This window comes from Pipistrellus hanaki, assembly GCF_964339955.1.
Source record: "Pipistrellus hanaki genome assembly, chromosome: 9".
NCBI lineage: Eukaryota > Metazoa > Chordata > Mammalia > Chiroptera > Vespertilionidae > Pipistrellus > Pipistrellus hanaki.
In genome coordinates, this window is record NC_140511.1 from 59902360 (window position 1) to 59919531 (window position 17172).

The 17172-nt window shown below is 40.5% G+C and overlaps 1 protein-coding gene across 4 annotated transcripts in view; it reads right to left on the reverse strand.

Moving 5' to 3' along the window:
• Window positions 1–561: 561 nt before the first annotated feature.
• Window positions 562–17172, reverse strand: part of BDNF (brain derived neurotrophic factor) — a 55634-nt gene continuing 39023 nt past the window's right edge. For 3 of the 4 annotated variants that reach the window (XM_084893684.1, XM_084893683.1, XM_084893682.1), the window contains exon 2: window positions 562–1669. In XM_084893684.1, coding sequence (XP_084749810.1) covers window positions 902–1669 — 768 coding nt within the window. In that variant the 3' untranslated portion in view covers window positions 562–901. Of the gene's footprint in view, window positions 1670–2737; window positions 2825–17172 lie in introns of all 4 variants that reach the window. The other variant, XM_084893681.1, reaches the window with a different exon arrangement.

Consider the following 17172-nt stretch of genomic DNA (forward strand, 5'->3'; position numbering starts at 1 on the left):
AAGGGAAGGGGAGGAGAGGATGTGCTCTAAGTCAAAGTAGGTCTTTGCAAGAAAACAAGCTTTTCCTGTGACCAAGGCCCAAGGGGTGAGTGAGAACCTAGGAGGTGCATTGTGGGAACTGGAGTGAGCACTTCATTCAGTTGCCTTAATTTTTATTCACTTCCTAGCCATCTGATTGATTCTGCAAATCAACATACAAATGTCTTTTATCAATCAAAATATAGACTGAAGGGGTTCTTTCCCCATCCCTACTCCCTGTGGGAACTTAAAAACAAAAACAAAAACCAACAAACAAAAAAAACACAAAACAAACAAAAATAGACCCCCTCCCATCCCCCATCCCCTAAGCCAGTAAAGCACCTTGACATTGTTTTAATTCCAATGCTATCAGAAGTTTAAAAGCAGTAAAACAGAGTACTAACAAGAATGAAGATACTTACTGTCTAAAATGTAAACGGAATGTTTTGGTTCAAATTTTTTGTTGTCGGTTTTTGTTTTGTTTTGCTTTGTGTTTTGTTTTGTTTTGTGTCTGTTTTCTGAAAGAGGACAGTTTGTTATCAATTCACAATTAAAGCAGCATGCAATTTATTATTATCTTTTTTTTTTTTAAACTTTTTTACGTTTTTCAATTCTTGGCAACGGCAACAAACCACAACATGATCGAGGAATGTAATGCAGACTTTTTGAAAAGTTGTGCGCAAAAATGACTGTTTCCCTTCTGGTCATGGACATGTCCAATAAATAAGATTGTAGAACCACTGTACTGTATAAACTTCATTTATACATGCAGTTCATAAAATTAATTTTTTTTTCTCTTAACTGAATAATTTACCCTGTTATGTATATATACAAATAGATAATTTTTTTTTGTCTCCATAGAATCTATACAACATTAAAGCCACTATCTTCCCCTCTTAATGGTCAGTGTACATACACAGGAAGTGTCTATCCTTATGAACCGCCAGCCAATGCGCTTTTTGCTATCCATGGTGAGGGCCCGCACGTACGACTGGGTAGTTCGGCACTGGGAATTCCAGTGCCTCTTGTCTATGCCCCTGCAGCCCTCCTTCGTGTAGCCCATGGGATTGCATTTGGTCTCGTAGAAGTACTGCTTCAGCTGGCCTTTGGAGACCGGGACTTTCTCCAGGACCGTGACCGTCCCGCCCGACATGTCCACGGCGGTCTTTTTATCCGCAGCCGTGACCCACTCGCTGATGCTGTCGCACACGCTCAGCTCCCCGCGGCGGGCCGGGTCCGAGTGGCGCCGGACCCGCATGGACATGTTTGCAGCATCCAGGTAATTTTTGTACTCCTCGAGCAGAAAGAGAAGAGGCGGCTCCAAAGGCACTTGACTGCTGAGCATCACCCTGGACGTGTACAAGTCCGCGTCCTTACTGTTCTCTTCCTGGGGCCGGGCCTTCGGGTCCTCGTCCAGCAGCTCTTCGATCACGTGCTCGAAGGTGTCAGCCAACGACGACGGGAGGCCCCGGGAGCCGGCCTTGGGCCCGTTCATGCTGTCCAGAGCCTCATGGGTCCGCGCACCTGGGTAGGCCAAGCTGCCTTGTCCTCGGACGTTCACTTCCTTCATGGGGGCAGCCTTCATGCAACCGAAGTATGAAATAACCATAGTAAGGAAAAGGATGGTCATCACTCTTCTCACCTGGTGGAACTGTGGGGAGAAAGCAGAAACAGGGCGGAAAAGTGGTTAGGGCTTTCTTTTGGCAGAGGGTTGCGATGCAGCCTGTTTGATTGCCATTCCAGGCCATTATGCAGGGTCAAGGCTTTGTGTGTGTGTGTGTGTGTGTGTGTGTGTGTGTGTGTGTTTATGGATCGGTGATAAACTCCAGCCGCACCAGATACAAGTTAATGTCAGTAGGGTGCTGTATGTGGTTGAATATATAAACCAGAGGCGTGCAGTGTTTTCTCTGAGGTTTAGCATATAACCCTGTGATTAGGTGGCGTCCAAGCAAGTGAAAAAGATGGTGGCTTCAAGCTTTCCGCCTTCCTCCTCTCACTTTAGAAGCTTTGTAAGTTAAATTTTTAATGACCTCTGCTCAGGCTGTCACAAGGAACACGGCATCAGAAATGTTACTAAGCAACAACTGTAAGTGTGATAGTAATTTCCCCCCCAAGTTAGCAACAGGGTCCTCTTGCAGGAGTGTGTGGCCTGGGGGGTCTGAGTGGCCTTTGCTATGTGATAACGAGGCATGAATAGCACAATAAAACGGAAGCCAGGGTGTCATAAGAGGGCTTTTCATGGACGTTTTTTTCTCCCATAACCATCTATTACAACAAAGAAGATCCCGCATCCTGTCTGACAGATAAGGAGACCGAAGGCCACAGAGGACTGGCCTCATGTCAGGAATAAAGATTCCAGGAGAATGTGGGGCCCCAACCCCAGCTCCAGGGTTTTCCTACTGCACCTGGGTGGTCAGAACTGAAAATGTTTTTGCTTGTTTCCAAACAGAAATCATTTTCTACACATTGATTTTAATGATGTGTCTATGCCTGAGGCTGATATCATGAAAACAGAGTGTCTGCTTAAGAGAAAACTGGAAAAGGCATCGACGTTCATTCAGATGCCTCCCATGTGCGTCTCCACATGGATTCTCAGAACTCCCGGAGCTCCTCACCCCTGGGTTTCTCAGGCTCATATACGGGGTCCTGTGTGTGTGTGTGTGTGTGTGTGTGTGTGAGAGAGAGAGAGAGAGCGCACACACCCTGAATTTAATCATACCTTTGAAAAGCTGAGTGGCATTTTGCACGTTTTTGGAATAGGCAGCCAGTGCTTCTTTCTGTGCTTTTGAAGTTTCCTGGGAAGTCCCTTAACAGCACACCACAAAATTAATCTTTTCCTGTTTGCCAGAGGGTTGCTATCCTCTAAGTTTGGCTCTCCTTCTACACGCATGCTCTGGGAGGCCAATTAGAATGGACGAACAAGCAAAATGAAACATACCTACAGACTAACCCAAGGTGATCGTCAGATGGCGAAGGACTTCAGAGCCACTTACTTACCTGAAGCATCGGGTCCCTCAGCAGTAAGAGAAGCCAGACACACTAACTACACTCAGTTCTGGACCATGGACTTACAAGAGAACACACATGTGCCAATCGGTAGGCAAAGGGGACCATTTTCCTATCCATGAAGTGTCCCTAAATGGGAAGGCAACCTGCCTCGTCAATACGGCTGAAAACTCTGGTCTTGAGAACCAACGTTTCTGTTCTCCACTTTTACAAGAGGTCACATGTTCTACCACCAACAGACTTTATTCTCATCCCCAAACACCGACAAACTTCCTCGTAGGTTCATTCTCCCTTCGCAGGAAGGGCAAGCCTGCTCAGCACTGCTTGCAGTGCACAATGGTCTGAGGTTAGGAAGGGTGCATGGGTTTGAGTCAAGCACAGATGTCCATTCTGCTAATACCTGGACTTTTGTGAATGTTCTGGGTTCTGTACCATCAAAGAAATGGATCCTCTGAGGAGGTTTCTATTCCTGGCAGGTGGTACTTACACCACTGAATGAAAATCCTTCCTCCTAATGTTCCCAGGCCGAATGAAAAGAACCCAAGGGACACCTCTAATGTAGGCCGATGAAAGGAAGCAAATTTAGAATATTTTACTCCAGCCATCTCCAGCACAATGGTAGAGATTTGCTGTGATCAGCTCTCTTTTAATAGTATATTTCCTTAAATCTAAGATATTATCATTGTAAAATATACCATTTTATGTATATTGTAAAATATACCATTTATGAAATTAAAAAGGCAGCCAATTAAACTGCCGTTTACTATGTCACTGAGAATTGTTATTGTATACTCACTCAAAAGAGTTATTTTACTCTTATTTGGGTACATTTATCATATGTAATTTTTGTATGCTGGTATATGTAATAAAATTAAATAAAATAATTTGGCTAAGGCAATGGCAACTATATTGTGACTGCTGCATAGCCAACAAAAACAGTAAAATGATATCAGCTGCAAGACACTACGCAAATTCAGAGAGGCTAAAAAAAAAGTGCATCTTAGAGTGAACAAAGCAGAGTTTCTTTCTCTTTTTTTAAAATCTTTATTGTTGAAACTATTACATATGTTCCTCTTTTCCCCCCACTGGCCCTTTCTAGCCCTCCCCACACCCTATTGTCTATGTCCATGGGTTATGCATATATGCATACAAGTTCTTTGGTTGATTTCTTCCCACCCACCTACCTATCCCAGCCTTCCCTCTGAGATTCTTCAGTCTGTTCCATGCTTCCATGTCTCTGGATCTATTTTGATCATCAGTTTATTTTGTTCATTAGATTCCACATATGAGATCATGTGATACTTGTCTTTCTCTGTCTGGCTTATTTCACTTAGCACAATACTCTCCAGGTTACTCTTTTGCTGTCTCAAAGGGTAAGAGATACTTCTTTTTTACTGCTGCATAGTATTCCATGGCATAAATGTACCACAGCTTTTTTATCCACTCATCTACAGATGGGCACTTGGGTTGTTTCCAGATCTTAGCTATTGTAAACTGCACTGCTATGAAAATAGGGGTGCATACATTCTTTTTGATTGATGTTTTGGGTTTCTTAGGATATAAGCCTAGAAGTGGAAGCACTAGGTCAAATGGAAGTTCCATATTTAATTTTTTGAGGAAATTCCATATTGTTTTCCATAATGGCTGTACCAGTCTGCATTCCCACCAACAGTGTACTAGCGTTCGCTTTTCTCCACATCATAACCACACTTGTCATTTGTTGATTTGTTGATGGTAGCAGAATAATTTTAATAAATATTTACTAAGTGTCCACACTAACTGCTTAAATGGCCCAAAGTATTGAGGCATCTTAACTACAGATTTGAAAAAATTGTTTTATTATTACTAACATAGTAACAAGTCTTTTCTTAATGTTATTTTTGATAATAAATCTTTTAATGATACCTTTTTATTTTTATACCATCCTTAAAGAAGTTTATCCTGCCTTTCATTCGTCTCATTTATCTTTCTATTGACTTTTTTGGGGGGTTGAAAAGTGATTAATTCTTTATAGATAATTTTTTTATTAGTTCCACAATCAAATCTTCAGAGGGACAAATAGCGTCTGAATAAATTTTACTTGGTTTTCATCCTGAAGCCTTGTAACACAGGCATGCCTCAAAGCAGAACTTCTGCATAGATTGAGTAGTTAACCACCTGGTGAAAAAGTCCATCTCCAGGTCCCCATGAGTGACACTTCTTCAATGCTAACTGCCTACTCATAAGCCTTGAAGTCAGGTACACCTGATAACAAACCCATACTTTTTGTCAGAACAATGTAACTTGCTAACTTTTTTTGTTTCTGAAAATAGTTTCTAGATACTTTGGACCACTCAGACACAAGGTAGAAATCTTGAATCATGTGTGACAATACATTTCTTGTATAGCCTTCAAATCTGGTCAGTGGAAAAGTCCTGCTCATTTTCCCTTTAAAACACTTCTCCTGTCCACCCCTTTCTCTCCAGCCCACAGCCACCTTCTTGGCTCAGCCCTCATCATCTCATTACGTGACTGCACTGTTCCTCTGATGTATTTGACATCCTTTCTATTCCACTCAACTCTAATAACCACTGCCTGAATAACCATGCTCATCTTACCATTCTCTTACACAAAAACTTACAATAATTTTATTCCCCTCTCCCCCACCAGATCAAATCTAATAGCTAACTTTGTATATTACTCATTGTTTCATATCCATTGCTCTGGTCTGGCCAAAGTCCTGGGAGACCCATATACATTATTGCCTGTAAGTGACTTGTTCCATTCTCTTGGCAAACTCCTTTCTATGTGACTAAATTCTGCTTATCCTTCATGACCCAGTTCAGATAACAAAACATATATGCACACTTTCTCTAATTACTCCTACACACACACTCCTCCTGCTCCTTTAAAATTCCACATTATATCTCATTCAGCACTTCCCTACTCACTTGTTCATTGGGAATGTATTTGCCAATGACAGTCAGTCTTTAGTTGGATGATAAATGGGATGATCATGTCTGATCTCCCATTAGCTTAACACAGAATTATGTAATAGTGTCCAGTAAAAATGTACTGATGCGGTCATTAAACCACAAGAAAAGACAGTTCCGACATCATTTCATGATGTCCTTTGGAAAGCATCAGTGAACTCACTGAAATCATTAGATCAAGCGTAGGCTGTGCTAAACCCAAATTATAAGCTCTAAGAAATTTGATGGATTATCACCAGTGAGCAATCTCTGGAGTTTCTCTAATAGAGTAAAACCTTACTTGAATAATTAAGCAAATAACATTACAGCATACTAGCCCTTCCTACAACTTCCTGAGTAGCAGTGTTTCTGACATCAATAGAAGACTTGGACAGTACTCAGGAATAATCATAACAGCAAAATGGGGAATTTTCTGACTTTTAACTTCCTTTTTAAAAACTGACCTCTTCAATAATTTCATATACTGCATTAAAAATGATAAAAGTTTAAGAGCTTCAAAGATAATTTTTCTGTATTAGCCATTCAGATGAGTCTTTGTTACATAAAAGGCAAAGAGGCTGCACAATATTGCTAAGGAGAGCATGAGTCTATCTATCTGTCTATAAATAATAAATTCATTGGTGCCGTGTAATTCTGCTCCAACATTTACAACAGTGCACAATCACAATCAAGTCAACCAAATCTCTAAAATGCTAGGAAGGTCTTTTTTTCAGACCAACTCTCAAAAATTAAATATGGTATATAAGGCTAAAAAGGAAATCTATATAGAAGGAATAAAAATTAATTTTAAATGTAACTTTTAAGTCTCAAACATTAACCAGATGATTACCCATGACAGCATGCTCTTCTGTTATACTAATACCTTATATTTGTCTAAAAGACTAGAGAACATTTGCAAGTATCATCTAACTTGGTTCTTACAAGGATACTGGACAGGTATTGTTTCTATTATGTAAATAAGGCAATTATGGTTCAGAAAGGTTAAGTAACTGTCAGGCATCACAAAGCTAATAGGTCATCTGTCTTCTTGCTTTTACCATCAGGACATGCTGACAGTTTTGAAATATTCAACTGCAGGGAATAGAGAGAGGCTATGCTACAATGAGTGGTCAAAGAACGAGTTTATACAATATAGACACAGTTGTTTGCAGTTGTGTATATCCAGGGGCCCAACTTTCTAAAGGCAGCATCATATAGACACTACTTCATAGTAGTGGATTAATCATGACCTCTAAGACTCTTCAACTTTAAGGCTTGATTACTTCCGTGAGTGACTGGAATGTTAGAGCATGCAATTTTCCTCTAAAAGACAGTTTTGCAAAAAATTTAGACATGTTAGAACCTAGTTTCTATGACAAAGGCTAAGAAGGAAAACCAAATCATAGTACGGATAATTTGGCATACAGGGGGGAAATGCAAAGCTTTGTTCCCAGTCCCTTTGAGTTTTGTCAATGAACATGTAATCAAACACAGTTTAAAGATATGGATGCTCATCTTAGTCTTATAAGCAATATGGATAATGGTAATGTTGAAGAAATTATCAATTTAGTTCCTTACACACATAATGCAAACCTATCAAAATACCACCTTAATAAAATCTTGCAAATCAATATAATCTTTAATTTTTGTCCAGCTTAACTATGTGCATATATTCACCTTACTTTTGTTTGTTCATTAGACATGGAATCTAACTCTCAAGTCTTATAGTCTAGGGGGGAATTAGGACATATATGTAAGTAACTAAAATATAAAGAATTCTATAAAGAGAGAGAGGTTACTTCCTGTTAGAGAATGAAGACTGCTTTGTGAAGACTGCAAGGGATGGAAAGGATTTAAGTGTATCCAGAAAATATGCCAGTGGATGGAGTGCAGCTTGGTTAAAAGCATGAAGGTTGATAAGCATGCAGTACATTTCTGGAGAGAAGAGTTCTGGATAGAAATAGTGAGAGATAAGAGTGAATGACTACCAGATTTTGGAAGGTACTGAGGATAATTTTAAAGAGTTTGGTCTTGTAGGCACAAAAGAACTGACGAGAGTTTCTGAGCATAATGCTTCAGGAAGCCCAGTTCTTCACCATGTGTAAGGAGGACCCAAAAGAACGATAGACTGGAAGAGGTGAATTAATTTATTGGTTTTATTCCTAGTGGCTACTGAACTTTAAAAAGAAATATTAAATAGTTACTGGGAGTGGTGTTAAGGGTCTGGATAGATTCTAAACTTCATTTATTCATTCATTTTTAGGCTGAAGTGAGTTACAAAAAGAAACATGGTTAGAGAGAGAAGTGGGCTAAGTGGTAATCATGAGGACTGTTTGGATTGGCCAAAAAGACAGCATGTTGGAATGTGAAAGGAAGGCGGGAATATAAACTTTCATTCCAATTATAATTACACTGAACTTTGATTCCACTGCTCAGCACTTTTAATTCAAAGATCTCCAAACACTTTGCAAATATTAAGTAATTAAGACTCATAGGACCCTGGAGGTATAGGTAACTATAATTATCCCTGTTTCGTACCGGAGGAAAAAAGGGACAGAGTTTTTAATCAACTCCTCTACTCGCTGTGGTTCCCCTGATAGAACAAGGTCAGGATCTCAGATTCCAAAGGAAAACTAGGTCTTCAGCTACAGGCACTAGTTTCTTCCATCCCTCTGTATTATTTCTATAGTATTTCCCCATTAGGTATACATTATTTAGCTAAGAAGACTAAAAACGAAAGAAAAAACAAGCAAACACACACACACACACACACACACACACACACACTCACACACACACACACACAAAATAACCACTCACACTCCTCAAAGAAAATAATTGGTAGTTGAAATCCATAACCAAAATGATGGTGGGGGGAGGGGAGGAGGGAGCTGATGATCATTATAGATGCTCACCTACTTACCTGAAATGACCAGCCAATTGAAACCAATAAATATTTTAGTAAGTGATATCTGATAATGCAGCTGTAGCTTTGAAGGAAGTGCCTTTAAAAATGTCGTTTTTAACCATAATGTAGTTTATGTCCAGGGTATCCAATTACACTTCCTACAAAACAGTCCTGCAGACCAGAGGACTCCCTAATCTCCTGGTACGCTTACAGTGTGGACACTTGCAAACATTTTACAGCCTCACTAAGAGTGCCAGAAACCTTGCTGGTTGGCAGTTCATACCCAGAGTGATACATACATGTAACTACCATGAAAAAAAGTATATTTCCCTGAATCGTTAACTTGATAAATTTTTCCATACATCTTTAACAGAAAGCACTTTAGCTCTAGTCCTCTATTAACACCCTGTAATCCCTGCCCCATACCTGAAAGAGTGAGGATTTTTCAGAGACCTACCTTATCCAAAAGTAAAACTAAGCCATATCCTCTATTAGCATAGAAATTGGGTAAAAGTGAACTGTAATGATGGAATGAATTCTGGAATAAAGGATAGTAAATGACTGGAACAAGGACCAGGCTAAGGCAGAGAACATCCCACCTGGCATTCCAAGACCAGGTACAGCTGTCACCATCCAAAGATCTCTAAGTGCTTCCTCCATTACTACTTCCCCTGGAAACCTACTGTTCTACTGTCACTAAAGACTAATCCCTGAGCTGGCGGTCCTATCCATGTTCTCACCATCTTCTCCTCTTCCTCGGGGTAAACACTGCCCAAACAGAGCACATCTCGAGTCTATGACGAGGAAGTCTTAGCATAGAGCATATATACAAGTCACTTGCAAAGCAAATGAGTAGGCTGTCTAAAAATGTTTTTAAAATATATTTTAGAACCACTATTTTGTAGATTGTCAGAACCAAATGGCAGTCAGCATTCAATAAAAAAAAAAAAAAAAAAGTGTGACCTCTTTAATTGGGATTATCCGTTTTCTTTAGAATTTCAGGTGGGACTTGTTATAAGGAACTAAAGTTCCGATTTAACAATGTTCTAACTAACAAACTGCCAAAAACAATGGGTTATTTATCAAATTCCCTTACATGGTAGACTGTAATTTTAATTTAGAAAATGCTACCTACCTGGTTCTATAAGTGTCAGTGAGATTTAGAAAAATGATCAAGTATACATCACATTTAATGATAGGGGTGGATGTCTACAGCTACTGTGAAACCACAGGGGAAATTTCCTATAAAAGAACAATGACTCTGGAAGTGGTGAGTAGGGAGATCATCATTGTAGCACAGGCATTTTAATTGCAACGAAACATACAGACTTTCAATTTATAGAAAAATTCCAAATAAGAGTTCATTTTATGCAACCTAAAGTCTCAAAATTCAGGTAATTTTTGAGTGTTACATTTATAAATTAAGTGTATTAATGCAATTCAAATTTGTGACTAAAAATACTATAACAAAAAAGAGAAATTTATAGGGCCTGAAATAAGGTTTAGGAAATGTACATATAGATAAACTTCCATGCATGAATATTAAACAAAGCCTGCTTCTCAAAGTGTGGTCCATAGGCCAGTAGCATCACCACAGAGTTTATAAGAAATGCAGAATCTTAGCTTCCCTTCCTCCACACCACCTATCACTCTCAACTAAATCAGAATCTGTATTTTGATAAGATTCAAATATTCAAATTGATTCAGATACTATTAAAGTTGAGAAGCACTGGACTAAATGATAAAGAGAAAGGAAATGAAATTCATCTTTCCTCCTTTGTTAAACTTGTTTTATTGGAACATTTATTATGTAAAAAAAAATAGTTTTGCTTTTTTAATGGTATTATGTAAAATCAGGGTTCCCTTTATGTCAACTGGCTTTTTCACTATGGCGTTTATACAGTAAAGTACAGGATACCTATGAACGTGATTGGATGAATGAGAATATACAGAATCCTAACTAATCTAAATCTGGCCTTCCATTTAATCACTAATTTTTATCTCAATGCTACAAGGCAAGTGCACAAGAATAACTGGCTTTCCTGGTCAATTGCATAGCCTAACATCACTCACTCAATCAGAATCACACTGGAAACTACACGGCCAGCTACAGCAGGTGGTAGATTTCAAGGCACATTAATATCATTTGCAGCCCAATGTATCTGAACCTTATGAGTTCTCCCTGTCATGAAATGGGGAGATGGGCAGGCAGAACTGACTCACCCATTCAATGGAGATTCTTTTGGTTCTATACCTGTCCTAATACAGATGAACTTCATCTACCAAGTACCAAGAACTTTTTTGAAAAAAAAGAAAACTCACAAAATAAAACAACAGCAATAAAATCCTTAAAAAAACAACAACAACAAAACATTAGTGTATCTAGCATCAAAACCCCCTCTCCAACCCTAACCTGTCTCTACAGGCAACCCAATTTCTCAGTTGTGTTCCAACATTTGGGATCAAAACTAAAGTACCCCAAAATGGTAAGGGGGGAAAAAAAAAGCTAAATTTCCAAAGAAAAATATCAACATTTTTGAGTTGAACAATGTACGAGGGAGTTAAGGGCGTAGTTCCATAAACAGAAATGGAAACTGGTCTAGTAAGCTTTTCACAAAGGACTGCAAAGACAAGCCATTTTCCAAGCACCAAGAAGTCACCAAGCTCACCAGTACAGACACAAACTACTCCTACTGGGAACCCTAACAGTGTTGTTATTAAATCATTTGCAAGTGCGTAGGGCAGAGATGACACAGAACACTATTTTCTCAGGCAGAACCCCAAGTATTATTGGGTTCCACTTTAAGTCCTACATAGAACAGATGCCAACACAGATAAGGGGGTGTCCCCTCCAAATTACAAACAAGGCGCACCCATCCCGCAAGCAGATGTTGTGAAAGCAGAGCACAGCACTGTCTTCAAAGTTCCTAGATCCAGAAACAAGCATGCTCTGTACCTAAAAAATGCAAGGGCAACCCAATTGCATTCCTTGTCGCTAAGGGAAGAACATGCAGTAACTCTTTGAGACCAGAGGATAAAGGGGGTCCTCTTTAAGAAAAGAAGAATGCCACAATGTGGAGATTGGGATCATGCCAGAATGATCACAATTAAAGAAATAACACAAATCAAAGAAAGCAAGTTAAGACCAGTCTGTCCCATTTCAATCTCATTTTCAGAACTGGAGATTTTATATCAACAGGTTGCTTTTAGGGTGTTGCTGGACATCCTGAGTTCCTGCCATGAGATGCTATGGGAATTGTGACAGCTATGAGCCCACACCCACTAGACACCGTCACCACACAAACACACTCCTAATGGACCCCAGAGCTGTGGGAAAGGCATGTCCTTCTCAGTTTTTCCACAGATGGTGCTCCTGAAATTTTCCATAGGTGTGGCTAATTAGTTACCTGAGCAATTTCCATTATAGAAAGAATATCTGTACATAATTAGAGGTAGGTTCAAACTGGAAGGTCCCAACTGGAAGGCTTCAGCATCATTAACTCAGCAGGGCTGATGTGAGAATCGGATAGAGAGACCTCTCTAGATTTGACCCTATCCTCTGAAGGACATAGAACATTACATTTAAAAAAGCAGAAGAGCCCTAGCTGGTTTGGCTTAGATAGAGCACCAGCCTGTGGACTGAAGGGTCCCAGGTTCAAGTCCGGTCAAGGGCACATGCCCAGGTTGTGGGCTCAGTCCCCAGTGAGGAGTGTGTAGGAGGCAGCCAATCAATGTTTTTCTCTCCTTCTTCCTTCCTCTCTGAAATAAACAAATAAAGCGAAAGATAGGTGAAAGAAGGTAGAGGAAGAAACGGGAAAGATAACTTGTTTCTAGAGACAAAAAGAACAGCATTCCTTTCAAAACCACTATCAAGAAATCCTAGGGGGAAGGTAAAATTAGCGAGAAAAGGCTCTCAGCTCTCCGTTGCTCACCTTGATGAGACCATTTTCAGGAATCAGTTCGTTAAATTCCACTGAAGTGCAAAGGCACGCGACTCAGCCCTTCTTCTGGGACGCACAGTCATACCATACAGAGCATGTGCGTAGATGCCACAACATGTGTGGACACGCAACTCTTTCTGTAGAAACTCGATGTTCTGAGCATTAACGAGGATTAACCTGCACACGTAGAGAAAACTGGTGGTTCCACACATCCAGTTGTCTTTCGGGTTATTTTTGCATCCAACTCTATAATTTCTTTTAATTGCTTACTGTAAAGCACAGGGAAGCGATCGTTGTTTGTAGCTTAAAGCAGGAGCAACAATCACTGACTATGTTCCCCTGCTCCCTGCCCTACCCCAGTCCCCAACTCTTCTGAGTGTCCCTGTTCATCTGAATAGCACAAGTAGGCCAGTTTCCAGGCCCTGTGCGTAATGAGCCATGTGGACCCTATTTAAGAAACTGGCCATGCGCAAGAGCTACTATAAAATACCAGTACAAGGAAAATATTAACATCTCAGATGACAAAAGATCCATATGGCTGGTCAGGAAATAGCCACATCACGTAAGCCAATAGCACACATCTATATGGGAACATTCAATTCTGTGGTTCCACGAATAATGAGGACCGTGAGAATGTGTGTTTGCCTCCATCCTTTTTCACTGAGCATGGATTCCTACAGAAAATATGCAAACTCCAAACAGCAATATATGCAGTCTAAGCAATGGAGGGAGGGCGGTGTTTCTAGATAGTATTTATAAATAAGTTCAGTACCAGTGGTGGTGGTGGTGGTATGTATGGAGGGGATTTTGGAGGATGCTCTGGGAAGCTGTATGTGTTAAAAATGGTTAAAAATAATAGCTGACATGTATTAGCTATGAGGTAAATAATCTAATTAGCCACAGTTTATGGGGATGCCTGAGCCCATAGCCCCAGCATGTGGTGGAAATGGAATTTGATTCAGGCCTGGCTTCCATGCCTCTTTCCACATGGGGTCAGATGTGGACATGTTGGCTTATATTCTGAAGGAGGTCTACTTGGCAGAGATATCCTGCAGACCTAGTGCATGAATTATTTATTTAAGCAAAGCCCCATATCATCATTTCTGATAAGCTGTTTGTTTATACATTATTTCCACAGGGGTTGAACATAACCCTTATGTTTCTTCTTTACTCCCCTCTGCTCAATATTAAATTATTCCTTCAAGGGACTGACTGGACATGCATACTTCATAGGGCATAGTGTCAAAACTATGCATGAAGGTCATTTGTTTGAAATGTCAGAACATTTCCTCTCAAGATGATCTCTTTGGGCGCTGAGACAGAACCACATGCTATTCGTACCAAAAACCACAACTGAAGAATATCTGGTATCAGCTCCACTGAGTCAGGATGATTGCAATCAAGACCCAAGTGACATAAAATCTTTCTTTTGTACCCTAACCTTATCCCCTCAAAGTTTGGAGGCCTATTACCTTAGGCCAACCACCCAATTTGACTTATAATTATTTTTATTCAAGACTAGAGGCCTGGCTGGTGTGGTTCAGTGGTTGAGTATCGACCCATGCACCAATATGCCCAGGTTGTGGGCTTGATCTCCAGTAGGGGGTGTGTAGGAGATAGCCGGTGTTTCTATCTCTCTCCCTCTTCCTTTCCCTCTTTCTAAAATAAACAAAAACATTTTTTTTAAAAAAAGAAAGAATAGAGCTGAAGGCCTGAGATGTGAGTAAAAGAAATGTATGGCAAGCCAATCTCACATTTATTCTGAAAGAGTAGTTCAGAAGGCTAGTTAGGACCACTAAGGCAGAACAGATGGGCCGGCGTGGACAGAGAGCCAATCCTCACAGGCTGTGCCAACAAGAGCAACCGAGGTGAAACAGCCAAAGGAACAAGGGCCATGGAGTGGAGACCTCATGTGGACTCTCTGCCACCAAACTGGTTCCCAGAGGCCCTTGGCAGGAACTGCAGAGGCAAAGTGGACCCCACAGGAAGACTGAGTTGATGCGAAACATGTACTTGGGCTGACATCCTGAATATTTGTGGCGCGTTAGATGAAGATGGCACAGAAGACAGAACACCTTGTTTCTGCCCATAGCCGGCCCTTGGGAGGGAGCAGACTTCTAGAAAAGCAGCTGCAAGGAGCTTAAGGACTAAACTGGAAATGCCTGTTGGGAAAGCCTTCCCAGGTGTTAACAAAAGACAAGGTCTGCGTGTCAGTGGTGTGTCAGCGAGTTCCTGGCAGTCCACCCTTACGCCCGGGAATTATTTCTGGTGAGGGCCAGGTACTGTCATCAGTACAACTCCCCAGGTGCAATTCGTCCTCATGGCAGAAGAGGAGTGGCTTTGCTATTTAAAGGGCCCCACCAACAATCCCGTGATAAAGACATTAGTTTGGATCACAGAACCATTCTCCATTTAGCACATTTTCCTATGTGGTGAACCTAATGGGAATTTTTCACTGAGAAAAAAAAAAGGTTGAAAAATCAATCTTTTGCATGAGAATGATAAGGAGTTATGGGAGGGTGGCCTTGAATATATGTTTTTCAAAATGTAAAGATGTTATTTAGGCTAAGAATCCTGTTTTCACAGAATGCCCTATTTGAACAGTGGTAGGAAACTGCATGGCAACCTTAAGGGACAAGTCCAGCAATATTGCATCATAGTTCAATGGTGATCCTGGACCCTGGTAGTTTTAGTTTATCCTATAAAGTACGAATTGCTTCATTATAAATCTTGAATGTATAATGCAAAATCATTTTTTTTAAAAAGAGCACCCCCTGGGGTATGAAAGTTCCAAGCTTAATAGGACTTCCTCAGTGGTTTGGGCTATAACTCTTGACCTCAGTCCCTGGAACTAATGTGAACAGCTGGAAAACAAGCCTTGAAAGTCTGGTACTCAGACCACTGTGGTGGTACAATTCCCTTTTCTGTTCCAACAAACATTGCTGGGCTCCTCGGTTCTAGCATTACTGGCTAGATGAATAATGAATGCGTGCTCAACTTTCCACTGAGGGAAATTCTGCAAGTGGCAACGAGGGTCCATTCCATGTGTGTCACCAGAGCTGGCATTAGTCCCTGGCCACCACGAGGCATTGTTTCCATTGGAACTGATGCCCGCACCAGCTCCTGGAACTGTGTGGTGTGCCCACTGCAAACCAGGCAAGGTCAGACACTCAGATGTCACTTAGGCATCTTGCCTCCCATTTCTCCCCTTTCAGATTGATATGGACTCTTTGGTGGGGCTGTGGAGAAGCAGGCATTCTCATACACTGATGGTGGGAGCACAAACCGTCAAGCCCTTTGCAGGATAGTTAGGCAGCATCTATCAAAGTCATAAATGTTCCTGCTGACCCAGCAATTCCATTTCTGAGAATAAATAAATGTACACATAGAGGAAGGTGCACATATACCTAAATGATATATATACAAGTAATTGATTGCAACAAGACATATAATAGCAAAAATATATTAGAAATAGCCCCATTTCCAGCTATAGGAAAGCAGATAAACTATAGTACATACTTAGAGTAGAATACATGTAACTGAAAAAGCAAGTTAGCTTCCCATATACTGAAATGAAAAAAATTCTGAAACATTTTGGTAAGTAATAAAAAGCAAGGTGCAGCCCTAACCGGTTTGGCTCAGTGGATAGAGCATTGGCCTGTGGACTGAAGGTTCCCAATTTTGATTCTGGTTAAGGGCATGTACCTTGGTTGAGGGCACATCCCCAGGAGGGAGTGTGCAGGAGGCAGCTGATCAATGTTTCTAACTCTCTATTCCTCCCCCTTCTTCTCTGTAAAAAAAATCAATTATATATATAAAAGCAAGGTGCAGAACAATGTATACATGACATACTACCTTTTGTTTAAAAGTGAGGAGAAATAATCATATGTCTCTATATATACTTGTATTTCCATAAAACACACTACAGGATTCACATGACATTAATACAAATGATCATATATAGATGGTATGTGTTGGGTGGGGAAACAAGTAGGCAAGACGCAGGTGGGGAAAGACTTCTCAGTGTAGACTTTTTACTAGTTCAATTTTTGGATCCTGTAAATAAATTAACTTTTAAAAATTAAATGAAAAATAACCATTTTTTTAAAAAAGTATTTTTGGTACCAAAGACTGTTCCATACAGTTCTGACACAACAGACAAGAGTTACACCAGTTCCTTTGTTGTCCTAGTGGTGGCTATAGACAAGTCTGGAGTCTGGAGTCTGGTGGGTGCCCTACCAATTTCTGGGACATTCCCCCAGAGAACAGGTACAAATAGGACAGCTGGGTATAGAGGACACTCCCTGGAGTTGGAGGCTGAAGACCCAAGTACTGGTCCTGCCTTTCT